Source organism: Coenobita brevimanus, chromosome 112 (assembly GCF_032717465.1).
Source record: "Coenobita brevimanus isolate Jiangsu-jjx chromosome 112, ASM3271746v2, whole genome shotgun sequence".
Lineage (NCBI taxonomy): Eukaryota > Metazoa > Arthropoda > Malacostraca > Decapoda > Coenobitidae > Coenobita > Coenobita brevimanus.
The window spans coordinates 33867302-33895213 of record NC_137065.1 but is presented as its reverse complement, the minus strand read 5'-3'; the positions used below and the strand labels follow the sequence as shown (position 1 = coordinate 33895213).

The window sequence follows — 27912 nt, the reverse complement described above, 5'->3', positions numbered from 1 at the left end:
CCCCCCATTATCACTCAGTCATAGGACTTTGTGGTTAGGGTGTGTGGTTGACTGTGGTGGTGGTGGTGTGGTAGGTAGGGACTTTAGGTGTGCTCTGGAGGAGTCCCTGGGTCCTTCTGCGGTAGTGCCTCTCCTCCACGTCCTTGACGGTGTCCGGGAGGGGAAGGTTCCTAAAAAAAACAAAAACAAAAAATACTATTAAGGATGTATATGAGTGAGGAGAGAGTGGGTTGGGGGGAGGGCAGTCAAATGGTGGGTGACAGAGCGACTTGGAGGGGTTTTGTCTGCGGCCACCCTTTGCGGGAGTAGGGCGTCGGGCTATAGATAAATAGATAGATAGATGTTATTTCACTACCCACGAAACATCTCAAATTCTCGCCATCTCTTGACCACTCCTGGCCTTTGGTTCCTTCTTCCTTCAAAAAAAAAAAGTCTTGAGATGTTTATTTACCTACTTAAGTTTTTTTTTTTTTTGTATAATTCTTGACATCTGCAGACGATTTTACTCAGCTCAGGGGTTAAATAGAGCCCTCATGAACCCCTCCGCTACTTATGGGTTCTTCTAAAAGTTGAGGAAAATCGTCTGGAGATAGAGAAGGTGATGTAAAAGAAAATAAAGTGCTGGATTGAAGGGGTTAATTCTTAGGACAGCTTTCTGAACTGGAAAAGTTAGAGAGAGAGAGAGAGAGAGAGAGAGAGCACTACAAAATGTCTCCCAAGCTGACCATAGCTGCTCTGAAGAGAGAGAGAGAGAGAGAGAGAGAGAGAGAGAGAGAGACAAACAGACAGACAGACAGAATCACGGGAGTTTACGGGGTCAGCCACTTCACCCCGACGACGTTATTTAATCATTTTCGTTTAGAGAGGGTAAGAATAAATACCAAAAATAATGGCGTCACGGTTTTACAGATATATGTTTAGCAGTGTTTACAAATATTAAACATTGATTCGTGGTTATAAAGAATTGTGATTGACATACAGCAAAAAAATAAAGTACCCCCCTCCAAAAAAAAAAAATAAATAAATAAAGCTTCCTAACACCTCTTCCTTAGCGATTTGTTTTTGGATACATCTGGTTAATATCCTACTTCCTTATTTATGTAGAGTTTGGCGATACTGAAAGGATTTTTGTAAGACGGAAGAGGATTGTAAGGTGTAATGAACAAAATAAATAGCTTAGGAAAAGGTGTTAGGGAGCTTCCGTTACCGACGAGAATACCAGCCTTACTAGTATAGGATATTTCGAAACACCTCTTCCTTAGCGATTTAGTTTGCGTATTGCACGTGAATATTCTCGCCTATAATATCGTTGCAATGAAAAGCTTGCATCAGTAACACACAAGATATGTAGGCAGAATAAATCGCTAAGGAAGAGGAGTTACTTAATTTCCGAAGCTTAGAACACCTCACCTGGTTTCCGGAAGTAGGAAGGAGGCCACGCCCCCGATGGCAGCAGCTACGAGGAAGCTTGCATCCACCGACCACCACACCTGGATTACCTGGCCATACATTGATACATTATAATTATTACCTTCATTAGCAATTATTTTATTATCATTATCAGTCATTATGAACATCGTTTCATAAATACAGCATTATAGTTATCATCATTAGCAATTATTATTATTATTATTATTATTATTATTATTATTATCATTATCGGTCATTATAAACATCGTCTCAGAATACAGCACTATAGTTATCAGCATTAGCAATTATTATTATTATTTTTATCATTATCGGTCATTATAAACATCTTCACATCTATACAACATTATAATTATCACTGTGTCTAGCAATTATTATCATTTTATTATCATTATCATCATTATAAACATTATCAAATTAATGCATTATAATTATCACCATCATTAGCAGGTATCATTTTATTATCATTATCTTTATCATCATTATTAACGGTCTCATAAATACAGGATTATAATTAACACCATCATTAGTTATTTGTGTTATCTTTATTAACTACCGTCATCGTCGTCAGATAGATAGATAGATAGATTCATATATGCATAGATACGTAAACAGATAACACCATAAACAAGATATAGATAGATAGATAGATAGATAGACAGGCAGAGAGAGAGATAGAACATAGATAGGTAGGTGGGTAGGTAGGTACAAAGACACAGACAAATAGATAAACAGACAGACAGACAGATAGATAGACTGATTGACGGATAGACAGGTAGACAGATAGATAGACAGACAGATAGACAGAGACACCAATGACTCACCAACAAATCGGTAATGAAGGGGGCACAAAACTCTCCCAGGCAGCCGAATAAATCCAACATGGTCACGCCTCGAGAGCGAACTACAGTTGGCATCAGTTCCACGAAGTACACCAAGGAGACCTGCGATGGACCGATTTTATTGATTCATTATTTATTATTTATTTTTATTATTTTTGCCCCTTCACCCCGAGGAGGTTGTCTTTATTTTTCTTACTCCTGTCTAAAGATGGTATTCAGAGGGTGAGCTTCGTGTCTTAATCTCTTTATGCAATTCCGTTCATCAAAGTAATTTCATATTGCGGGGTTTTGACTCTCTCTCTCTCTCTCTCTCTCTCTCTCTCTCTCTCTCTCTCTCTCTCTCTCTCGTTTGTTACTTCTATCCCTTCCTTTGTAGCATCAGATTCTCTCTCTCTCTCTCTCTCTCTCTCTCTCTCTCTCTCTCTCTCTCTCTCTCTCTCTCTCTCTCTCTCTCTCTCTCTCGTCTGTTACTCCTATCCCTCTCTTTGCAACATCAAATTCTCTCTCTCTCTCTCTCTCTCTCTCTCTCTCTCTGATTCAGGTCTAAAGCAGAATAAAATCGTCAAGAGAAACCAAATCTCTTATCGCTTAAGGAAGCCCGCTAACACCTCTCCATAAGCGATTTAGTTTGCTTATCACGTCTTCCCGTCATCTTCTGTGTTAAGTCATTCCAATACTAGGCCTGTATTCTCGTCACCCCCTAACACCTCTTCCTTAGCGATTTATTTTTTGGATTTAGATGGTTAATATCCCTTTGTAGGTATATTTATGCAGCGTATGGCGACGTTTGAAGGACTTATAACAGAGAATAGGACAGGCAGGTGTGATAAGTAAACTAAATCGCCTAGGAAAAGGTGCTAGGGAGCTTCCTTAACGATGAGAACACGGGAATAACTCAAGCATTTTATCCCAGCTGACGCCAGACGATTTCACTCAGCTTAAAGTAAAAGGACATGTGGAGAGGATGGAGAGCGAGAGACTGACGAGGAGAGTGTATGTGAGTGAGGTGGAGGGGGGGAGAGGGAAGGGGAGACCGAAGATGAGGTGGAGGGATGGAGTGGAGAGGTACATGAGAGAGAGGGGTGTGAGCTGGGAGCAGGGCAATGAAAATGGGGGAGGGGACAGGGCGACATGGAGGCGATTTGTTTGTGGCCACCCCTTACGGGATTAAGGCGTCTGACAATATATAGATAGATAGAAAATAAAAGGAGAATAGAAAACCAGGGAGACTATAACCATGGCAGGGATTTTCTTTTCTTTCTTTCTTTTTTTTTTTTTTGGCTAAGAGGGGTTGACGCACCTCTCATTAACCCCTTCAAAATCAATGGGTTTTCCTGAGTTGAAGAAAATCGTCTGGTAGGAACAAGAAAGAGAAAAATTGACCACTGGAAGCTGTAGGGTAAAAGAGTTGGTGGGTAGGTGTGAATAGGTGAAAATTAATGGGTAACAGTTAATGGGACTGAGGTAATGGGTAAGAGGTAATAGATAAGAGTTAGTGGGAAAGAGCTAATGGGTAAGGGATGATGATTGAGTTAATGGGTAAGAGGTAATGGGTAAAAGTTAATGGGTCTGAGTTAATGGGTAAGAGATAATGGGTGAAAATTAATGGGTAACACTTAATGGGACTGAGGTAATGGGTAAGAGGTAATAGATAAGAGTTAGTGGGCAAGAGTTAATGGGTGAGAACTAATGGGTCTGTGATAATGGGTAAGAGGTAATGGGTAAGGGTTAATGATTAAAAATTAATGAGTGAGGGTTAATGGGCCTGAGTTAGTGGGTAAAAGGTAATGGGTGAGAATTAATGGGTAAGAGATAATGGGTTAGCGATATAGGATAAGTTTTAATGGGTCAGAAATAATGGGTAAGAAAAAATGGTTGAGTTAATGGGTAAGATTGAATAGATAAGATTTTATGAGTAAGAATTAATGTGTAAGATTTAATGAGTGAGGTAATGAGATGCGTTTAAGGGCAAGTATTAATGGGTAAGAGTTAATGGATAAGAAGTAATGGGTCAGATAATGGGTAAGAGTTAATGGGTAAGATATAATGGGTCAGGTAATGGGTGAGATAATGAGAATGAGCTAATGGCTAAAAGGTAATGGCTAAGAGTTAATGGGCAAAAAATAATGGGTAAGAGTTAATGGGTAAGAAGTAATGGGTAAGAGTTAATGGGTAAGATATAATGGGTCAGGTAATGTGTGAGATAATGAGAATGAGCTAATGGCTAAAAGGTAATGGGCAAAAATTAATGGGTAAGAGTTAATGGGTAATAGTGCATTCATTCCTTACCTCATAAACTAGAGTCATGAGCATATATATCCCCATCATAAGGCCCCATCTGTGCCACGTGTCCCCTGAGAAAGATGGGGAAGATGGGTAAAATTAGGAACTGTAGAAAATGGGGAGGAGGGGCAAAATGGAGAGAGTGAAGAACATGGGGAAGGTGGGGAGAATGAGGAAGATGGAGGAAATGGGGAGGAGAGGGAAAATAAGGAGGGTGGAGAAGATGGGGAAGGTGGGGAGAAAATGGGGAAAATAAGGAAGATGGGGAGATGGTGAAAATAAGGAAGTTGGGGAAGGTGGGGAGAATGAGGAAGATGGGAAAAATAAGGAAGATGGAGGAAATGGGGAGGAGGGGGAAAATGGGGAGGGTGGAGAAGACAGGGAAGGTGGGGAGAAGATGGGGAAAATAAGGAAGATGGGGAAGAAGGGGTGGGGGGGGTAACTAATACAATTACCACTCCACATTTTAAGGCTTAACCAATCATTCAAATTAGAAAGATAATCAGAATATTCTTAGGTTTATGTCGATATTACAACGATATAGAGAATGATAAGGAGAAGCTGCAAAATAAACCACAAACGAAGAGATGTTACGGCAGATACCTTACCTAGAGACAGAGTGACATCCAGCAGAAGCAGTACAATGGCCAGCAGGTGAGAGGCTACTGTCACTACTCTCCTCCTCAACCACCTCATTAACACCAAAGCAGAGGATATAGCCAGACCGTCAGCCACACCTAGGAAGATCACGTACTGCTGTGTGCTCGTCCTGAAGAAGAAAAGGAAGAGGAGGAGGAAGAAGAAGAAAAAGAAGAAAATGAGAAAGAAGCAGAAGGAGAAGAGGAAGAAGAAACAGAAGACGGAGAAGAAGAAGCAGAAGGAGAAGAAGAAAAAGAAGAAGCAGAAGGAAAAGAAGAAAAAGAAGAAGCAGAAGAAGATGATATATATGCCTATATGAAGAATAAGCAAAAGCAAAAGAGATCAATTTATGCTTATCAACTCTTATCACGATTTTCTAAACATCGATTAAATTCAGGGAGAAAAAAAATCAAAGACCAATATCATGGTCAAGAAAACCAGGAAATGGGGGATGGTGTGCTGACTTGAGGGTGGTATGCGCTCTCTGAATGCTCCTATTAAGCTATAAAACTAATAAGATATGTATGTTAACTTTGTCTTACCTCGTGATGTTGGGAGCATTGAGCGGCATCCCGAGAAAGAGCAGCCTGTTAGCGAATGACAGAAGTGACGCTGAGATGAGAATGTGACGCATAACTGGGGACTTGACGCAGTGCCACATCTCCTGCAGTAAGCCCGTCTTTGGTGCCATTTTTTCTGTGGCACTTTTAGTCACGGTGTCCTGCCGGCAAATGTGAAAATGGACACTTTAATCCATTCTTGGTTTATGCTCGCTACTTACAGACGAGTTTATTAAGCTTCGGGTCCTGCCAAGAGTTTGTGTGTGTAATTCACCGGGTCGGTCAGGATCACGTGATGGTCGTGATCGTCAGCTTTTACCCTCCCGGAAGGGAGCTGAGAGCTCATATAGTCCGATCTAAGGGCAAGGCTGTGACCTTCACACATGCACACACCCGTCCCCTTGCTCAAGGGGGACAGTAACCACCCACATCGTCAGTGAAACTTTTCGCAACCTGAGCGAGGCGCGAACTCCCGTCTACCAGATGGCAAGCGAGAGCGTTACCACTGCACCAGTGTGTGTGTGTGTGTGTGTGTGTGTGTGTGTGTGTGTGTGTGTGTGTGTGTGTGTGTGTGTGTGAGAAAGAGAGACCCAAATAGTGAAATGTTACTGAAGGCTTTATCCAACCCCTCGAGTTTAAAAAAGCACCTGAAGTTGGAAAATTAAATGACACAGTGCCACACCTCTTGTAGCAAACAGGTCTTTGGTGTCACTGATGCGGAGGTTTAGGTTATAGATTACATTGAGCTTGGTTAAGTGTGATCAGGGCAGGTTTAGTTAGGTCTGGTTAAGTTAGATTTGGTTAGGTTAGATTAGGTTGGGTTAGGTTTAGTTTGGTTAGGTTAGGTTAGGTTTGGTTTGGTTTCGTTAGGTTATGTTTGGTTTGGTTTGGTTTCGTTAGGTTATGTTTGGTTTGGTTTGGTTTCGTTAGGTTGTGTTTGGTTTGGTTTGGTTTCTTTAGGTTATGTTTGGTTTGGTTTGGTTTCGCTAGGTTATGTTTGGTTTGATTTGGTCAGATCAGGTTTGGTTTGGTTAGGTCTTACGTACTTTCTTGAGGTCGTGGATGAAGGAATCAAGTACAGGTGACGATTTGACGTGATTGATGCGAGCGGCCTTGGTTAACAGTTTGGCAGCCTGGTCATTCCTTCCACGCTGCACCAGCCAACGTGGGGATTCGTTCATCACGCTGCAAGAAAAGAAAGAAAAAGGAGAAAAAAAATAGAAGCACTGTCTATCAGCTTCGAATCCCGGCTGGGGCAGGGAACAGTTTAAGGATTTGAATTTCATAAAAAGCAGACTTTACTGATCTACCAGAAGACCCGCCGACATGTCGTAAAAATACCCCCGCTAATATCAATACACCAGTCCTGTATGAGACAGCCCTAGCATGTATTCAATATGGACGGTGGGTGTTAGCGCCGAAGTGGTGACATGTAGAGAGGTGTATGGTATGTAGGAGGACTACTGGGCCTCGAGAGCAGGCTGTGAAGCCTATGCCCAGAGTCGGACACATTAAAAAAAAAAAAAAAAAAAAAAAAAAAAAAAAAAAAAAAAAATCTGCGCAAGGTTAATAAAAGCAATTTTTTACCGGGTCCCAGCTTTACCCTGAAGTTCGACTCACTACCGTTTTCTTTTCTTTTTTTCTTTTTTTTTTTTTCTTTAATAGCCCACTCTTGGCATAAATTTGACGGTCCGCTCCTGAAGCCCATTAGTTCTTCTAAATGCCAACCACCTTCACATGTCACCACTTCTGCACCAGTACCCACCGTCCATACTGAATCCATGCCAAAGCGGTCTCACTGGGGACTGGTGTGATGGTAGGATCGGGATGTGTTTCTGTGACATGTCGATGAGTGTTAAGGAAAATCAGCGAAGCAAATGCAGATCAGTGAATTTTCCATACCTCAGGCAGGGCACGAACTCGCAACCTTTCAAACACAAGACCAGTTACTTGACCACCACTTTGGCTCTCATAACAGCTGCTCTTATACCTGATGTAAACGTTTTGGTCACAGAAATTGTTTAGAGGGAAGTAGCATGACAAAAAATAGGACATCGCAGTGAAGCTAAATCGTCTTGAAAAATATATAGGTACAGGTAAAGGTAAAAAGGTAGATACTATGAGGCGCTTGTCCGCGGTGCTCATGTATATAACGTAGGCAGAAGTAAAATAAATATTGCCGTAGCAGAGGCAGGGTTACTCTAAAAACTAGTATACTTTCTAAACATACCCGGAAATTACCGTAACCTAAGCTACATGCTTATATATATCGGTGGATCGTCATAGGGGTTGTCTTAGTGCAATAAGTGGATGTAATATTGTCGGCTACATTGTATCAGTTCGCAGATGCATAAAACCACATTCTGTCTTTCCTGTTTACATTTTTAAAGGGATGAGGCAGGCAGTGACAGCTGGGAGAGGACAGAATATTAGTAGATGGCTCCAGTCCCTTACTTGTCTGGGGAAAATAGGAGAGAGAGAGAGAGAGAGAGAGAGAGAGAGAGAGAGAGAGAAAGAGAGAGAGCAACAACTGACGATCAATTAATGCAGTTTCTACATACACTGCCAAGAGGATCACAGAGACAAAACCCTGTAGTCCCGTCAGGTAATGAATCTCCCTTACACCTCTTCGTTAGCGATTTATTTTTGGATGCGGCTGGCTAATATAGTTTCCAGCGCTATATATGCAGAGTATGGCGATATTAGACTAATCTAAGTAACATAGAAGAGGACGGTAAGATAAACCAAATAAATCTCTTAGGAACAGGCGTTAGGGATGATTATTCTACCCAAATTTCAGAGGGGACAGGCAGAGCGCGCAGAAACAAAAGAAGACAATCAAGTACTGGCTTATCTGCTCACATTGCTAAGGAAACTAGACAGACAAAAGAGAGACAAAGCATAAGAATACAACACTCTAGTTCCCATATTCTTTTACTGACAATGCTAATGGAATCATGGAAACTAGAGGAGAGAGTTGAGAATCCTTGCACCTCTTACTCACTGTGCCAAGGGTGAAAACACAGAGGAACAACACGATCAGAGGCTGAGGAAAAACAGAGAACAGAGCTCATAGTTTTTTCATATTTTACCCACACTTCCAAAGGGTTATGGAAGAGTGACAACATCGAGGAACAACAGCTGGCGATTGATGCTTTATTTCCTGCTTGTATTGCCAAGAGGATGAGGCAGGAAGACGCTAGAGCACACAGAGAACTGAACACAAAGGGCCTTACACGGGTACCTACGCTCCTTCATGTAGCTAAGAGTATAAGGAAAATGAAAGGAGAACAAAAAGGCCCTGAATCATTTACCCACATTCCCATCAGGCGAGATAAGCGGAGGGTAGAGCGCAGTGGAAAAGGAAATCACGCCTGTCCTTACATTCCTCACTCACATTGTCAAAGGTAAGAGGAAAACCGAGGGAAACACAAAATTAATCCCTTCAATTCAGGACGTATTTTTGTTATTTGATTCTTGCTAAGTTCAGACCATTATATTGAGCTTAGGGAAGGCTTTTCGATGAGGAAGGGACAGACTCAGCCTTAGTGTCCCCCTAATGTTCTAAGATCTAAAGTCTGCTGGAGGCACCGAAGCTAAAATGTTAAAACTCATCACTGGAAACTATCACACGCCAAAGGGATGAGGCAGACAGAGGGAACGGCACAGGAAGCAGAAGACAGCTCTAGGCCTTGCGTTCCTTATACCGTCACGGGTAGGAGGATAGCCGAAGAAAACACACAGAATTAAAAGCAAAATATCAAGGACTTCATTTGCTACTCACGCTGCCAGAGGGATGAGGCAGACGCTGGGCAAGACGCAGATGAGCAAGAGATGCCTGAAATCCCTCACAAGCAGACTCACTCCTCCCATACCCATGAGGGAGATGCTGATAGTTAAAGAAGAGCTGATTGTGATGGACACTCGGTTCCGAGCAGGACAGGACTCCATCACTGTCGAAAACAAGAAACTCAAGCTCGTATTAGTAAAACAAATTGATGGAAAGTGTACTCGTAAATAAAGATCATATGCTTCAGCCTAAAATCGAAACGTGGAGTGCAAACCCCTAATTCTTTATTGTCATTTATAGATCGCCTGTGGTTATTAGGAATGATTTGCCTGCATCCCATGTTACAGAGTGCAGTCAGCAGTGATATCTATCTATATACCTAGGCTGCTTTCTCCAAAGAGAGAGAGGTAGCCGAGACAGGACGACACACTCCCAATTTAATCTTCCACACTTACACATTTATTCGTATCTTAGCCTCAAGGGGAGAAGGGACAGATTCTCGCTGCACCACACCGCACGAGGGTCAATAATATAGGAAGGCTAAACACATTCCATCTCTCTCCAGAAATTATCGTCGAAAATAGGGACCTTGCACTCCACTCAGCGGTTTAAGTATACGAGTGGGAGATTTTTGGCCATCATTCACGAAACACATGTAACTTTTGGATGTGCTCTGCCTACACCCCATGCATTACTTATATTTCACACCTTACATACATTCCACACCTTACATACATTCCACACCTTACATACATTCCACACCTTACATACATTCCACACATTACATATATCCCACATCTTACATACATTCCACACCTTACATACATTCCATACATTACATTTATCCCACATCTTACATACATTCCACACCTTACATACATTCCACACCTTACATACATCCCACACCTTACATACATCCCACACCTTACATACATCCAACACCTTACATACATCTCATACATTATATACATCCCATACATTACATACATCCCACACCTTACATACATTCCACACCTTACATACATTCCACACCTTACATATATTCCACACCTTACATATTTCCACACCTTACTTACATTCCACACCTTACATACATCCCATACATTACATTACATACAGTAGTCAAAAATGATCCAAAAAAACAAAATAGACAGGATTTATTATCACATCGTTTAGAGAATGTTAACGAGGAAACCATTAAACCACTTCACCGCGAGGACGTAATTATTTATATATACAAGTGATGTGGGGAGATTTTTAGTGGTTGAGAAGTAAGATTTTTTTTAACCGTGTGTTGAACAAAATCGTCTAAGAGGAGAGAGAGAGAGAGAGAGAGAGAGAGAGAGAGAGAGAATAAGGTGTAGTGTTCCAGCCAAGCCAACAAATGAAGGTCCAGTGTTTTGTAAGGTCACATTTAATACAGATAATACCAGTGTATAGAGTTAGCCCACGTACTGAGTGTGTAGATGGAGGTATATTACAACACATGATTTTTTATACGGAGGGATATTACCACTCTCAGGAAGTATTTACGGGGGAATATTACCGCTGAGGATTTTTTTACGGGGATTACCGCTCTCAGGCTCATACGTACTGAGTGTGTAAACGAGGAGAATGTTGACACTCAGACTTTTTAATAGGGAAATATTAGGCCTACCACTGAGGCTATTTCATGAAGAAGTATTAACACTCTCAGGCTCATACGTACCGAGTGTGTAGATGGGGACCAGCATGAGATAGGCCGCTACACCAATGGCGAATCGCATGAAGAGGACGAGGGTGTACCAGGGAGAGAAGGCCATGATGAGACAGGCTGGAAGGCTTAACACAGATCCCAGCAGAACTGTGGTGCGGCGACCCAGGCTGTAATGGGAGCTGATAATTAACACTCCCAGGACTTGTGACTAATTAAAAGATGAAAAAAAATCGCCTAATGCCTCCTAGATTAGAGTCCTAGCGAAGGTGTACCACTAAACAATTTTATGCAAACTAAGGAATCAAAACTCACAGGCACTTATGACTAATTTAAAGCTGAAAAAAAAAAGTCACCTCATACCACCTAGATTAGAGTCCAAGCGAAGGTCTACCACTAAACGATTTGATGCAAACTAAGGAATCAACACTGTCAGGCACTTGTGGCGGCTAATTTAAAACTGAGAAAAAAGAAATCACTCAAATCACAACGTAGCTATGATATTACCCTGTTTTCTTAGCTGCATCTTAGAATATCATCCAATTAAATACACCCTCACCTAAGATCTAATCCTACGCATCACCTTACCAACGAAACAACGATCGAAAAAAAAAGAAGTAAACAATCAACTTCACTGACTTGCTCCGACTTTTAAAATATGTACTTGTATGCATGATCTAACCCATTATTATTAGTTCTAACCCTGTATTTATAGTTCATCTTGGCATTCAACCCCTTAAACCCACATCCTCACCTGTCACTTATATGTCCCTCTAACCCTGTATTTATAGTTCACCTTAGGATTTAGTCCCTTAAACCCACAGCCTCACCTGTCACTTATATGACCCCCCAGCACCGTGCCCACCGCCTCCCCGATGCTGAAGGCGACCTGGAACATGGAACGAAGGGGCGCCCACTCGCAAATCAGGTGCCACTGAGGGGGGAAAGAAGGCATGACTGTGCTGGGGGCATTTTCGTGTTGTAGGCTTATTACTGCTTTGGATATTACAGCATTTTTGGTGTTGATTTTATTGTTTATTTAGTGTTTGGGGGCATTATGGTGTTTTGGGCATTTTGGTGTTTGGGGTATTTTTTTGTTTTGGACATTTGTGATTTTGGCAATTGTGTGTTTTGGACATTTTTGTGTTTTGGGCATTTGTTTGTTTTGGACATTTGTGTTTTGGGCATTTTGATGTTTGGGGTATTTTTGTGTTTGGGATATTTTGGTGTTTGGGGACATTTTTGTGTTTTTGGGCATTTTGGTGTTTGGGGCATTTTTGTGTTTTTGGAATTTGTGTGTTTTGGCATTTGTGTATTTTGGGCATTTGTGTGTTTTTGGCATTTGTGTGTTTTTGGCATTTGTGTATTTTGGGCATTTTTGTGTTTTTGGCATTTGTGTGTTTTGGCATTTGTGTATTTTGGGCATTTTTGTGTTTTTGGCATTTGTGTGTTTTTGGCATTTGTGTATTTTGGGCATTTTTGTGTTTTTGGCATTTGTGTTTTAGGCATTTTAGTGTTTGAGAGACTTACTTTCACTCTCTGGTCTCATTTCCACTCCCTGGACTCACTTTCACTCTCTACCCTCACTTTCACTCTTTGGATTCACTTTCTCTCTCTAGCCTCACTTTCACTCTCTGAACTCACTTTTACTCTCTGGACTCACTTTCACTCCGGACAAACTTACACTCTCTGGACTCACTTTCACTCAGGATTCACTTTCACTCTCTGGCCTCACTTTCACTCTCCGAACTCACTTTCACTCTAGACTCTCTTTCACTCTCTGGACTCACTTTCACTCTGAACTCGTTTTCACTCTCTGCATTCACTTTCACTCTGGACTCACTTTCACTCTGAACTCACTTTCACTCTGAACTCACTTTCACTCTGGACAAACTTACACTCTCTGGACTCACTTTCATTCTGGATTCACTTTCACTTTCCGAACTCACTTTCACTCTAGACTCTCTTTCACTCTCTGGACTCACTTTCACTCTGGACTAACTTACACTCTCTGGCCTCACTTTCACTCTCTGGACTCATTTTCCTATATCTTCTTAAGTACTTTCAGATTGGCCTTGTGAATGGAAGGTGAAAAATAACTGGATGAAAAGAGGTGCTTAGTTTTAGGTTAAGTTATTCTACGTTCATAAATAATAATAATAATAATAATAATAATAATAATAATGATGATAATGATAATAATAATAATAATAATAATAATAATAATAATAATAATAATAATAATAACTATTAATATAGACAATAATGATAATAATAATAATAATAAAAATAATAATAATGACAATAATAAGTTTTCTAGATATTGGTCCAGAGAGTACGGAGAGAGAGAGAGAGAGAGAGAGAGAGAGAGAGAGAGAGAAGTATATCCCCAGAGTCTGACGAATATATATGGAAAAATTGAACCATCTGAAATACACACTACCATAGATAGGGGGTTTTCAGTGCATTTCGCCAGCTGTAAATTTTCTTCATATGGAACTGGGAAAATAATTGTATCTTTGACTGCATGAGATGGATTTTGTACCTGAGATGAATTTTGTACCTGAGATGGATTTTGTACCTGAGATGGATTTTGTACCTGAGGTGGATTTTGTACCTGAGATGGATTTTGTACCTGAGATGGATTTTGTACCTGAGATGAATTTCGTACCTGAGATGAATTTTGTACCTGAGATGGATTTTCTACCTGGGATGGATTTTGTACCTGAGATGAATTTTGTACCTGAGATGAATTCTGTACCTGAGGTGAATTTTGTACCTGAGATGAATTTTGTACCTGAGATGAATTTTGTACCTGGGATGAATTTTGTACCTGGGATGGATTTTGTACCTGAGATGGATTTTGTACCTGAGATGGATTTTGTACCTGAGATGGATTTTGTACCTGAGGTGAATTTTGTACCTGGGATGAATTTTGTACCTGGGATGGATTTTGTACCTCTGATGTGGTCGTGGAGTGGAATTCGGTGGTGTCGTAGTGTGGGACGGGACAGGAGGGGGGTCCAGCGTGGCTCCCATTGCCCACCACCTCCCCCTCACCCAGGCACTTGCTCTCGTATTCGCTGACACAGAAAGAACACGTCAGCAAACTCAGGAAAAACACGTAAGCAAAATGAGGAGAAATACGTCAGTAAAATAAGGAAAAATACGTCAGCAGAATCAGGAAGTTTATTTCTTAACACCTTTCAACTCGTTATTTACTCAGGCACTTGCTGTCCTACTTATTGACACAGAAAAATACGTCAGCAAAATCAGGAAGTTTCATTATTTCTCAGCACCTTTCAACTAGTTATTTACCCAGGCACTTGCTATCGTATTCGCTAACTGAAAAATACGTAAGCAAAATCAGGAAGTTTATTTCTCAACACCTTTCAACTAGCTGTTTACCTAGGCACTTGCTGTCGGACTCGCTGACACAGAAAAATACTGTCAGCCAAATGAGGAAGTTTCATTTTTTCTCAACACCTTTCAACAGCTTCTTTACTCAGGTTTATTCAGATCATGTGGAGTGGAGATTGAGAGACTGACTAGGAGAGTGTGCGTGAGGGGGGTGGGAGAAGAGAGAGACCGAGTTATTTAAGGAGGGATGGCTTGGAGAGGTGCATGAGCTAGGGAGTGTCATTTGAAGAGAAAGCAGCTTGATGGCGGACAAGATGACGTGGGAGCGATTTTTTCTGTGGCCACCCCTTCCGAAATTAAGGCGTCTGGTTGTAACTAGATAGAGAGATTATTCAGGATTGCAGTGCCTTTTGAGTCTTGGGGAAAGGATTAGTTCTTAATCTCAACACCATAAACACAGAGCAAATAAATTGCAATTTCTCCAAATAATTTTTTCCATTTACCTTTTTCAAGCCGTAAAAAAAGTCAAATACAAATAGCTTAGCACAGTAGCAAAATGTATTGGCTGACGAGCTTGTGTTGATGCGCATGTGAGCATATGCTGAAAATAATTCTGTCCGTTACGTAGAACTAAAATTAAGAGCATGAAAATAATGCACTATTCTTTTAATTCTGTAATTTTTTACTATAAATAAAATCGTCAGTTACACACACACACACACACATATATATATAATTAGCGGTGGTGGTGGGGTAGTGACGGTGACAGTAATGACATTGATAATGATGGTGATAATGATGCTTTACCTGGTATTGGAAGGGAGTGAGGTGTTGTCCAGAGTGCAGTGGAAGGCCATGGGGGCGCTGTAGAGTGGGGTGCCCAGCAGATGTATTACTCCCACTATGTGAACTGTGGACACGCTAATATAAGCAACATGAGCCTGCGGGGATTGCACATTACGTAGCACCTATTCATTTGCGATTTATTCTGGACATTGTACTTCAGTGTCCCCTTATATGTTACTGACACAAACCATGTAGATATCAAGGCGAAAAATTTGACATACAAGCAGTGGTAGTGGTAGTAGCAGTAGTATGATTATTATTTTTGTTCAGGCATGGGTATAGACCTAATGCTCCGTTCCCTGAGGCTCGTTAGTCCTCGCCACTCACTGAAGATGGCGACACCGAAGAGAGGAGCCTGCCACCACCCAAACCCCACGGCGTCCAGCACCTCCTCCATCCTCTCATCTGACTTCTCCTCGCCTTCCTCCTTCCCCTGCACATCACTGCTCTGTTCTTCTCGGGACTGTAATGGTACCGCCCTTACATCGTCTTTCCTCGTTGCACACTCGTTTGCAACCATCGCGTCACTGTACCGGAAATGGAATGGTTTACGATGCGACTTGTATTGCAACTGTGGTCATTTTAAGGGAGAGGTTGTGATCTATGCTTGTTAGTACTGTAGTTATGGTGTTACAGCTGAGGAAATTGTATGGAGAGTGTGTGTGTGTGTGTGTGTGTAGCTTTTGCAACCAAACATTTACTACAGAGGAAATGTTACGGTGTCTCCTGCTGTTTGTATAATGCGCAGTTGAGGCTGAGTGTGTTAATACAAACCTCAAACTAAGAAGTAAGAAGGCTCCCTAGCACCTCTTCCTTACCGATTTAGTTCCCAAACCTCCCATTAACATCCTCATTGTTATTTATACCCCTTTAATATCGACATAAAGTGCATGAATAACGCACAGGAATATAGCAACGGGGCAGAATCAGAAATAAACCGGTAAGGAAGAGGTGTTAAGTTTCCTAACCACACGAGAACACCGCCCCATACCTCACAGTTCCTCGTTGCACACAGTATTGCAACTATGATCATACTGTTGTTTGTACTGCAGCCATAGCGTTATTGCTTATGATCACTGTTGTTGCACTGAAAACATAGTGTGATTTTTCATATTGCAACCAGTGTCATTGCAAGGGTGATTTTTTTCGTCTTGCAACTAGTGTCATTGCAGGGGTGATTTTTCGTATTGCAACCAGTGTCATTGCAAGGGTTATTTTTCGTTTTGCAACCAGTGTCATTTCAAAGGGAAATATTATGGCCTCTGTTATTGTTAGTACTGCAACCATAGTGTCATTGCAAGGGTGATCTTTCGTCTTGCAACCAGTGCCATTGCAAAAGGAAATAATATGGCCTATGTTAATATTAGTCTCGCATCCATAGTGTCATTGCAAGATTATATTATGTGCCTCCTGTTATTTGAATCATATTATAAACATCAGTCATCCCTTGCACTTTTTACCCTGACAATTTCCAAAGTTATCTTCAGTTCAGAGATAAAGAATTACAATTACTGTATCACTCTAAGGAAGTTGTTATGATCTGTGATATTTCTCTTGCCCTCCTCACCCTCTCTCACTCACTCTCTCACAGTCAGTTTCACACTCTCTCTCACTAGGACACCCACACATACTCATTCCCACTTATTTTCATTCTCACTCTCTCCTGCTCCCACGCACTCCTGCTCTCTCATACACACTCACTCTCACATTCACTCGGTCACTCTTGTACTCCTATGCCCTTACTTAGTTACTTTCACTTTGTCGTCCAGATCCATTTATACTCAGTTACTCTCACTCACTCATTCACGCTCTCAACTCTTGTTCCCAAAAGACTGCAGATTTTGAGGTGGCATTCAGCAAAGGCCACATATATTTTTGCTGATGCTTTGGCCATATGAAGTTATAAGACGTCCTGAGAGAGTTATGAAGGGGGAAGATACTGCAGTTAGGCTCTATTAACTCCCAGACCATATAACTAACTCTACATAACTATCATTACTTCGACTACCACACGGCTTGTAGTTTTTAGACAGCAAGAGGGTTAATTTCACATATAATATCTGGTTACTCTTGACTAATTGGCCAGCTTTTTGAACTCAGTGTGTTAATTTACAGTGAATGCCAACTTTTTTGTAATCCTGAATTGGTGCCATAATTTTCCTTAGCATAAAAAGATTTTCTCTGTTTCGTCAAATATATTAAATGTTTTACATACAATACTTTTATCCGGAAGAGAAAGAACCCAAGACTTCGTGCATACAAAACTCATTTTCGTATATAATTCGACACACACACACACACACACACATTAATATTTCTTGATAACAATGTCTGTCATTTTACCCGATGTTTTACAGGTCTAAAAACATAAACACTGTATAGTTCTGGCAGTTCGTGTATTATCCTGAAAAATAATGTAGTAGGTAAATAAAATGACTATAATCGTGGCACGCGACTCTGATGTTGTTATTATCGTGCCTTGGCAACCTACCATTCAAAAGTGCGTCTGATTTCGTGTATAATACGAGACGTATGTGATTCGTGTATAATAATATTCGTGTATAATATATTCATGCTTAATAATATGATTCGTGTATAATATGATACGAAATTGGACGCACTTTTGAATGGTAGGTTGCCAGGGTACGATAATGACAACCTCAGAGTCGCGCCGCGACTATAGTAATTTAAAAATGGGGACTAGGGATCGCTAAAAAAAAAAAAAAAAAAAAAAAAAAAGTAAACAAGGAAGGATCAGTGGAGAGCATGCAAAACCAACAAGGATTCAAGTAAAGTTGACAATGTAAACCCACAGATCCCTTTTGACTCTGGCACTAACAATTTGTAAAGAGTCAAAATAGGGATTTGTGGGTTAACACTGCCATCGTTACTTGAATCCTTGCTGGTTTGGTATGCTCTCTAGCGATCCTTCCTTGCTTGTTTAATTTTTTTTATAGTGATCCCTGTTCCCCATTTTTTAAATTACTTAATTTTTCATTTACTTTGTTTGCTTACCTTTTTTTATCATCTATTTATGAATCAAACAATTAAAATTCATGCGTTTCAGTTACCATTAAATCTTTTATGTTATGACACTAAACACTTGGCATTTTCTAATAATTTTCATTGCTGTGGTGTTGTGCAAAGCTGTTGTGGCTTTGCACGCACTGATTCTTGGTTATTTTAAATTCTGGTCTTCATTTTATTTACTATGATTGTGAGGCCTCTTACGGCGAACATTGTTTCAGAATCTCTATATTTTGCAAATTGATTAAACAAAGATAATTATTAAGAAGTTGCATTGAACAAAATCTGAAACGCCATATATTCAAATTGATTACAAGGCAGAATCATAATCTTTTTGTGTGCTTTGCACGACTATTTTGCATGATAGTGGGTGATTGTTTTATTGTGAAATTGAAAATGTAACATTACTGCATTAATTACAGTAATAATTGATGTAGGAGACACTTCTTTTTCCTCCCCCATGCCCTCCTCGTCCCCTTCCTCTGCCTCTTCCTCGCCCCCCTCCTCCATCTCTTCCTCTGCCCCCTCCTCTGCGCCCTCCTGCAGTTGACTCGTGAGATGGTTACTGTCACGATGAATTCCAGTAACGTTGAAAAACTGATCCAAGTTTGGAGTTAGTTCACTTTAAGAAATGGTCACGATATCACACCGTGGTCACTTCCAATTAGAGCACAAAGCACAAACCCACGCTTTTCAGTTGTCTCACGTGACACACAAGCCTGTTGAGACTTCAGGAATGAACTAAAAAAAATGCTGAGTAAAGCCTTGAGTTAAAAATTAATGTAAATGCGTAAAATTGTACCGGTGCTTGTTAATTACGCAAAGACCCGTTCCCACAATGGCGCTTCATTGCCCGCGTAAGTAATCTACTAGCTAGAGTTTTCCACTTAGTAATAACGTAGTACAATATAAAATTTAATAGTCACGCTGCTACTGATGCACTATTGATACTTGATGGCAATTCCTTACTTGAATGGCTTCTCACGTGCCTGCAGTGGCGTAGAGGAATCTCGATGTATCCGGAAGGTGTATGATCAGTTTTCGATTATGTGTTTTAAAATAGGTCATGGATACGCCCAGTGATCCATTAAGTACGACTGGCTAGGTTTTATCCCGAAATATCGAATAGATTTTCTTGTAGACCTGTGAAACAATAATATGAATAATAATAATAATGTGAACCAACTGGCAAATTTCGAATGTACCAAACTTTCTTATAACACGTCTTTTGCACATTATCAATGCTTGGCTGACCTAAACTGTTGAAAAGGAACCCTCTGGATGTTGTTTCAAGAATAAGTTTTCTTTCTAAGATGGTTTTTAGGTGACTGTTCAATTAGGGTTTTCAGCAAATTCCTGAACGATCTCATGAGAAATAAATGAATCTGCTGTCATGAACCGGTCTGCTCTGGTGTCGGATGTAATCATGTATTATTACAGAAACTCCCCACACCTGCCATAACTTCACTAATTATACACATCAGATGCAATTTGTACTCATTATTACCTCGCCAGTAGCTACCAACCCGAAACAAACTGACTCATCCAGCAGTAACTACAAGAAAATAATCGTCATTTAGTCTGGGTGCGTCCGGTTGGAGGGCAGGGAGGTCAAAGGTCACCGGATGTACGGATTATGTCACCTAGGATATCCATTCTTGATGTGTTTAAGAGTTTGTGGAGATGTGTGGCCCCACTTAGCTTAAAAATGCATCCCCTCTCTGATAGATACCACACCTTACACTGCCACACCTTACACTACCACACCTTACACTGCCTCACCCTACACTGCCACACTTTACACTACCACACCTTACACTACCACACCTTACACTACCACACCTTACACTGCCACACCTTACACTACCACACCTTACACTGCCACACCTTACACTGCCACACCTTACACTGCCACACCTTACACTGCCACACCTTACACTGCCTCACCCTACACTGCCTCACCCTACACTGCCACACCTTACACTACCACACCTTACACTACCACACCTTACACTACCACACCTTACACTACCACACCTTACACTGCCACACCTTACACTGCCTCACCCTACACTGCCACACCTAACACTACTACACCTAACACTACCACACCTTACACTGCCACACCTTACACTGCCTCACCCTACACTGCTTCACCCTACACTGCCACACCTTACACTGCCACACCTTACACTACCACACCTTACACTACCACACCTTACACTGCCACACCTTACACTGCCTCACCCTACACTGCCTCACCCTACACTGCCACACCTTACACTACCACACCTTACACTACCACACCTTACACTGCCACACCTTACACTGCCACACCTTACACTGCCACACCTTACACTGCCACACCTTACACTACCACACCTTACACTACCACACCTTACACTACCACACCTTACACTACCACACCTTACACTGCCACACCTTACACTACCACACCTTACACTGCCACACCTTACACTGCCACATCTTACACTACCACACCTTACACTACCACACCTTACACTGCCTCACCTTACACTACCACACCTTACACTACCACACCTTACACTACCACACCTTACACTACCACGCCTTACACTGCCTCACCCTACACTGCCACACCTTACACTGCCACACCTTACACTGCCACACCTTACACTACCACACCTTACACTACCACACCTTACACTACCACACCTTACACTACCACACCTTACACTGCCTCACCATACACTGCCACACCTTACACTGCCACACCTTACACTGCCACACCTTAAACTGCCACACCTTGCACTACCACACCTTACACTACCACACCTTACACTACCACACCTTACACTACCACACCTTACACTGCCTCACCCTACACTGCCACACCTTACACTGCCACACCTTACACTACCACACCTTACACTGCCACACCCTACACTGCCTCACCTTACACTACCACACCTTACACTACCACACCTTACACTGCCACACCTTACACTACCACACCTTACACTACCACACCTTACACTGCCTCACCTTACACTACCACACCTTACACTACCACACCTTACACTACCACACCTTACACTACCACACCTTACACTACCACGCCTTACACTGCCTCACCCTACACTGCCACACCTTACACTGCCACACCTTACACTACCACACCTTACACTGCCACACCCTACACTGCCTCACCTTACACTACCACACCTTACACTACCACACCTTACACTGCCACACCTTACACTACCACACCTTACACTACCACACCTTACACTACCACACCTTACACTACCACACCTTACACTGCCTCACCCTACACTGCCACACCTTACACTGCCACACCTTACACTACCACACCTTACACTGCCACACCTTACACTGCCACACCTTACACTACCACACCTTACACTGCCACACCTCACACTTCCTCACCCTACACTGCCACACCTTACACTGCCACACCTTACACTGCCACACCTTACACTGCCACATCTTACACTGCCACACCTTACACTACCACACCTTACACTACCACACCTTACACTACCACACCTTACACTGCCGCACCTTACACTGCCACATCTCATAAAGCTACAGACCTATTTAGCAGCGAATTGCCATCATTAATTTCTATTGATAGTTAATTGTCAATCTTCTACATGTTGTTTGTAGTAGTAGTCAGGTTTTGCTATCTTGCTTGTGGTACAGTCAGCTGATACTGTGCCAAATTAGTGCATTTTAATCTATCAGTGCAGCTGTATCACGATGCCCAGTAAATGACGCTAAACTACACTGGTAATTTTCTCTGCGTTATTATAAACACATCTGTTTCTACCCAGCAGTGTTTATTTTCTTGCCCAGGCTTCTTTCCCAGTTACTGTCAATGAATTTTCATGATTCGTTTTACCCTCACATTAGTATCAAAGCCTCTATGTTATCAGTTTATGACAATCAGCACCACCAAATAACCTTCTTCTTTTCACCCCCTCCCTGCACCATCCTCTCCCTCTCCTCATACTCACTTCCGCCAGCTTCGACGACTAACCCCCTTAGGATTCCGACTCACAGGGAAATTCACAAAGGGAAGGATTAGGGGGGTCGCATTCAAGTCCACTTTCTACCTTCCCTTTTTTTTTTTTTTTTTTTTTTTTTTTTTTTTTTTTAAGAAATTATTCACAACCATAAGTCTATTCCTACCTGCAGAATAGATTTGGGAATTTTTAAAACATGAAAGGTAGTGACTTTTAAAATAATCACTGCTGTCACCACTACTGCCTGTCATTATAGCGGCGTCTCTTCTCAGTTTACGCTTATTATCTCCTGCGATTTCACTCAGTTTAACTTTTCGAACTTGGGAGGCTAGATATAGGATACACTAATCTCTTCATTAAAAAAAAATCTTCCCTGCGTTTAATTAACTCGTCTGGAACCAAGAATAAACCACAATAATGCGTCGCCAAATTCGAGGGGTTAAATCGGGCTTATATCACGAGAGCATATTCATACCACTGACATTATCAACAACACACGAGACGAGCATTATTATTTTTACCCCAGACGAAAATAAGCCACTTCCATGAAACTTGATTATTCAGTAGTTATTGCGTGAAATTTGATGGACCGTTATTATGAGGTACGAATGAGTCTCCTTGGTTACGTGTCAAATCAGTCCTCCAATCTGGCTACCTTTGGCTACCAACTAAGCAGATCCAAGCCCTGCGACTTGAGCACTAAGTAAAGTTGGCGTGATCTTCAGTGAAATTCTGTTATGAGATAGGAATGAGTCTCCTTGGTTACTTGTCAAATCAATTCTCCAGTCTGACTACATTTGGCTATCAACTGAACTGAACGCTGAAAATGTTGGCTGACAATATCCTAAAAGTGACCTTGCTGTCACTCACACTCACCACCTCGTACCATCCAATTGATTATGTGCAATTCCAGTGTCAAACGCAACAATACTTGCAATATCGAAAAGACCAGTAGTGGGAAAACACGAAGGCCCAAAATATCAACAGGTAGCACAATAGAATAAAAATCACCGCTGTTCTTCCAACTTAACTCACGCATAGTGCATGGCAAGCAATCCCATGCAACATCCGTGCCAGCATCAACAGGTCTTGCAATATTGGGAGCAGTGACGAGAAGAATATTGATACTGAACTTATGAACACTTAATATAAAACTTCACTGCAGTCACTCCAGTATATCTCACACTATATCCTTCTTGCTCTGTCTTGGCCTAAAACTGCCACCTCTCCATCTTCAACACTCAGTGCTAGCAATAGATTAGCACTAGATTTATGATGTTAGTGATAAAGAAGTGTTATGGAAAGAATGTCTAGCCACGGTATTGCCTTATTCTGACACTGAGCTACGTGGAATAAGCTGCAAAAGGACGATTAATTTTACGAATATTTTTACCAAGTTAGAGTAAGGCCAGTATAAACACATGGCTACTACTCTCGTTCATTTTCGCTGCCAGGATCAACATTAACCTCAGTATCAAGAGTAAAAATGAGGAAATTACTGATGCTGGTTGTCACTCTCAGTAACACTAAGCTTATTTCAACTGATAACAGACATCACAGCCATTATCATCAAAACCAGCAACTAATCTCGTTCATCTTCACTGCCAGGTTCAACAGCACCTTCAAAATTAGCAGTACTAGGGAGGAGATCATTAGCATCATACTCACCAACACCAAGCTTCACTGCGACTGATAACATGCAACTTCACGGCCATTGTCAACAAAACCTGCAATATTAGGAGTGATGACGAGGATTGCCGATCTCTGCAACAACTGCAATATTAGAGTGGTTAGCGTGGAAATCAGTAACGTTGCTACTTTTTTCACTTTTTTGGGTCAGATTCTTGTCCTTTTGTAGCCTATTTCACGCTGCTCAGTTGTCATACGACGACTCTACATTCTTTCCATAGCACTTCTTCGTGACTATCATCATATTCTAGTATACGACGACTCTACACTCACTCCACAGCACTTCGTAACCATCATCATATTCTAGTGTTAATCTCTTACCAAAACTCAGTATTCAAGATGAAGAGATGGCAAAGTTAGACCAAGTTAGAATAATAAGAGTATAGTCACGTACTCGCCTAACATCACCAAGCTCGCGGTAACTATAGTGCTTTTGCCTTAACTTGGCCCAGAAGTTCGTCCTTTTGCTGCTTATTTCATGGAGATCACTGGTAGGGAAAGACAGTGCTGTGGCTCAACATCCTTTCCATAGAACTACTTCGTGACTAGCAACATAATCTAACGTTAATCTCTTGTAGCAACTCAGGGTTCAAGAGAGACTGACAGACAGACAGACAGGCAGACAGAGACGGAGAAGGGGGGGATTTTAAGCCAAGTTAGAGTAAAAGGAGTATAGCCACCCTCACCATCCCTGAACAACACCCACAATACGAGGAATAGAAGTAAAGAGAGAAGCACTAACGCGTAAAATATCGACAGACAGGTAGTAACGAAACAAAGACTAACGCTGATGTCTCTCTCCCACTCACCCAGCACACCAAAAACCCGACAACTGACGGCAAAGATCAATAGTACCCTTACCCTCCACATAATTATACTCGTTTGCCTGCCCTCTCCACCACACCTGCAACTTGCATCTCTATTACCTCCGTTAATGGTGTGGCAGCCAATGGGAACTCGAGGTGTGTGTGTGTGTGTGTGTGTGTGTGTGTGTGTGTGTGTGTGTGTGTGTGTGTGTGTGTGTGTGTGTGTGTGTGTGTGTGTGTGTGTGTGTGTGTGTGTGTTTGTGTGTGTGTGTGAGAGAGAGAGACAGACAAACAGACAGACAGAGACAGAGACAGAGAATGCGAACATAGGCAAGCTTATGAAACTGCATATTACCACCAATTCTTAAATGCTCGCACGCGTTTTGGTTTGAACCCTGCACTCTGGGCAAACGCGTCACGAGAATTGTACACTACTGATCAGGCTATAGTTGAAAAATAGTTTAGGTTAGATTAGGTACCCTTCCTCACGGCTTCTTAGCTTTTATATTGGTGAATTACTGTTCTTTTCATCTATTGTTAATTGCCTCTACCTTCTTCGCTAAGTTATTATGACTCTTATTAACTCTTAATATTTTGTGGGGGGGAGACAGATCTTGCAAGAATAATATTAGATAATTCCATAACATTTTCCTTAGTAAAGATGACCATATTATTGTTAATTAGTAAGATCAGAATTTCGCCTTCTATGAACGAACTAAGTAACGTCACCAAAGCTAAGAGAAGACGATATTAAGTAAGGAAAATCAAAGTAAGGAAAGGGCTGACGAGTATCTAAAGTCACTCCTGAATACCCAAATTTCCACTCACCTGATGAAAGTTACCTGCCTGAAGCCTGCATGCAATACCCAGGTGTTCGTGTGGCAATCAAAGGGTTAAATTAGGGAATGTGTGTGGCGAGGGGACGTGACAGAGAGATTTTATAATTTTGACATGAATGGCTCAAAATCCAAGTGAATGGACGAGGTTAAGAGTCGTATGCTTAACCTGAAATCACGAAAAAGGGAGCACCCCGCCAGTTTTTTATTTATTTATTTATTTTTGTGATTTTTGAAGTACATGCCGATGATGGAGCGTATCTGGCTTTCCTGTATGGTAGCTGACTGCCTTCTGAAATATGGGATGCAGGCTAACCCGACCTACTAACCACAGGCGTTCTATATTTGACCTTCAGTTTTTACGGGTCTGCCTTCCACTTTGCGATTCAGTGATAAAGAAAACGAGGTTAAATTTGGCACAGTCTCCCCTTTTCTAATTCTGTCTCCTCGGTCTCCTCTTCTCTAATTCTGTCTCCTTGGTCTCCTCTTCTCTAATTCTGTCTCCTCGGTCTCTAATTCTGTCCCCTCGGTCTCCTCTAATTCTGTCTCTTCGGTCTCCCCTTCTCTAATTTTGTCTCCTTGGTCTCCCTTTCTCCAATTCTGTCTCTTTGGTCTCCTCTTCTTCTGTCTCCTTGGTCTCCCTTTCTCCAATTCGGTCTCCTTGCTGACCATAGACGATAATACTAAGTTAAGAAGGAATCAGTTGGGTCTGGAATTGATAAGACTTTCATTGTAAATCTTATCATGGTTGACAAAAAAATGGTCACTCAGTTTACGCCAAATGATCTGACTTTTTGAGAGGCACGTGAGTCTGAGAATGTTTTTGAGAGAGAGAGAGAGAGAGAGAGAGAGAGAGAGAGAAAAGAGAGAGAGATGACATTTCCCCCTTTCAGGAAATGCAGTAGTGGTGGCATGAGGTGGTGAGGCAACGTGCAGTAATATTCTTAACAAGTAAATAAAGCCCACGCTCACACACTCTCTTACACACACACACACACACACACACACACACACACACACACACACCGAGGGAAACATTATACCCTTCTCCCTGTCGCTCTCCCTGGTGTAATAACAAGCAAACATGAGACGCCACGACGCCTTCTACTGTATCTTGCTGAGAATGATAAAATAAAGTCACAGATTCAGTCCTGACTCTGTTTAGTTTTAGCAGCTGTGAAAGAATATTTACGACTACACCCGCTCAACACCTGTGAAAATGACCTGAGAGGAATATTGATAAGTATATTCGAGGAGTGTGATAAATATAGCCAGTATTAGGCACAGGAGGTCATTATGCTGCCCCAGAGTGTCATAATTTCATGGTTTCTGGTTGTTCGATCTCAGACCCAAAGAAGGATGGTAGTTTTCAGGCTTTTACGCTCTCTCTCTCTCTCTCTCTCTCTCTCTCTCTCTCTCTCTCTCTCTCTCTCTCAAACACACAGTATATATATATATATATATATATATATATATATATATATATATATATATCTTTTCACACACACACGCACACTCCAGTTTGCTCTAATCTCTTGGTTTATGAGAAGGTACGATTATTACCACGTTGAGTACACCGCTTCCCATCCGATCAGCGAAGTTAAGCAACGTTGGGTCTGGTTAGTACTTGGATGGGTGACCGCCTGGGAACACCAGATGCTGTTGGCATCCCTACGTGTCAAGTGGGGTTGGTGGAGGATTAGTGCCCCTCCCTGTAAAAACAATTATTGGGTCTGGTTAGTACTTGGATGGGTGACCGCCTGGGAACACCAGATGCTGTTGGCATCCCTACGTGTCAAGTGGGGTTGGTGGAGGATTAGTGCCCCTCCCTGTAAAAACAATTAACTCTAAGCCCTTGGCCACCCCGTTTGGGATACATGGCGTCTGGCAATGAATGAATGAACGATTATTGGTGATGCTTTATTCAAACATTTCTGCATTTCATTAAAGTCATAACAAAATTCATGCGTTGTGCACTTACCTCAGCCCATTGTGTTTGGAAAACCGTAGATTTCAGATATCAGAAAAAGAAAGAAAAAACGAAGAAAGAGAAAAATGGAGTGAGAGAGAGGGTCATATTTT

At 41.5% G+C, this 27912-nt stretch overlaps 1 protein-coding gene and 1 pseudogene across 1 annotated transcript; one reads left to right on the top strand and one right to left on the bottom strand.

Annotated features, from left to right (window-relative positions):
• Positions 1-34: 34 nt before the first annotated feature.
• On the bottom strand, positions 35-15961 carry LOC145418158 (beta-alanine transporter-like). Its single transcript, XM_080286680.1, has 12 exons — positions 15926-15961; positions 15403-15536; positions 14195-14318; positions 12066-12169; positions 11251-11405; positions 9537-9705; positions 6799-6937; positions 5735-5913; positions 5157-5322; positions 2253-2372; positions 1411-1499; positions 35-170 (listed from the first exon to the last, which is right to left on the bottom strand). The coding sequence occupies exons 1-12, from the start codon at positions 15959-15961 to the stop codon at positions 35-37; spliced, it is 1551 nt and encodes a 516-aa protein (XP_080142806.1).
• An 11418-nt stretch (positions 15962-27379) lies between these two features.
• LOC145418238 (5S ribosomal RNA) lies at positions 27380-27498 on the top strand (annotated as a pseudogene).
• The last annotated feature ends 414 nt before the right edge of the window (positions 27499-27912 follow it).

Coding starts and splice junctions, on each gene's coding strand:
- LOC145418158 (XM_080286680.1), bottom strand. CDS start 15,961: ATGGTTGCAAACGAGTGTGCAACGAGGAAAGACGAT. Junction 12,170..14,194: donor ACTCCACGACCACATCAGAG/GTACAAAATCCA, acceptor TTCCCCCCTCAG/TGGCACCTGATTTGCGAGTG. Junction 6,938..9,536: donor TGCCTCATCCCTCTGGCAGC/GTGAGTAGCAAA, acceptor CTTTTCTTGCAG/CGTGATGAACGAATCCCCAC.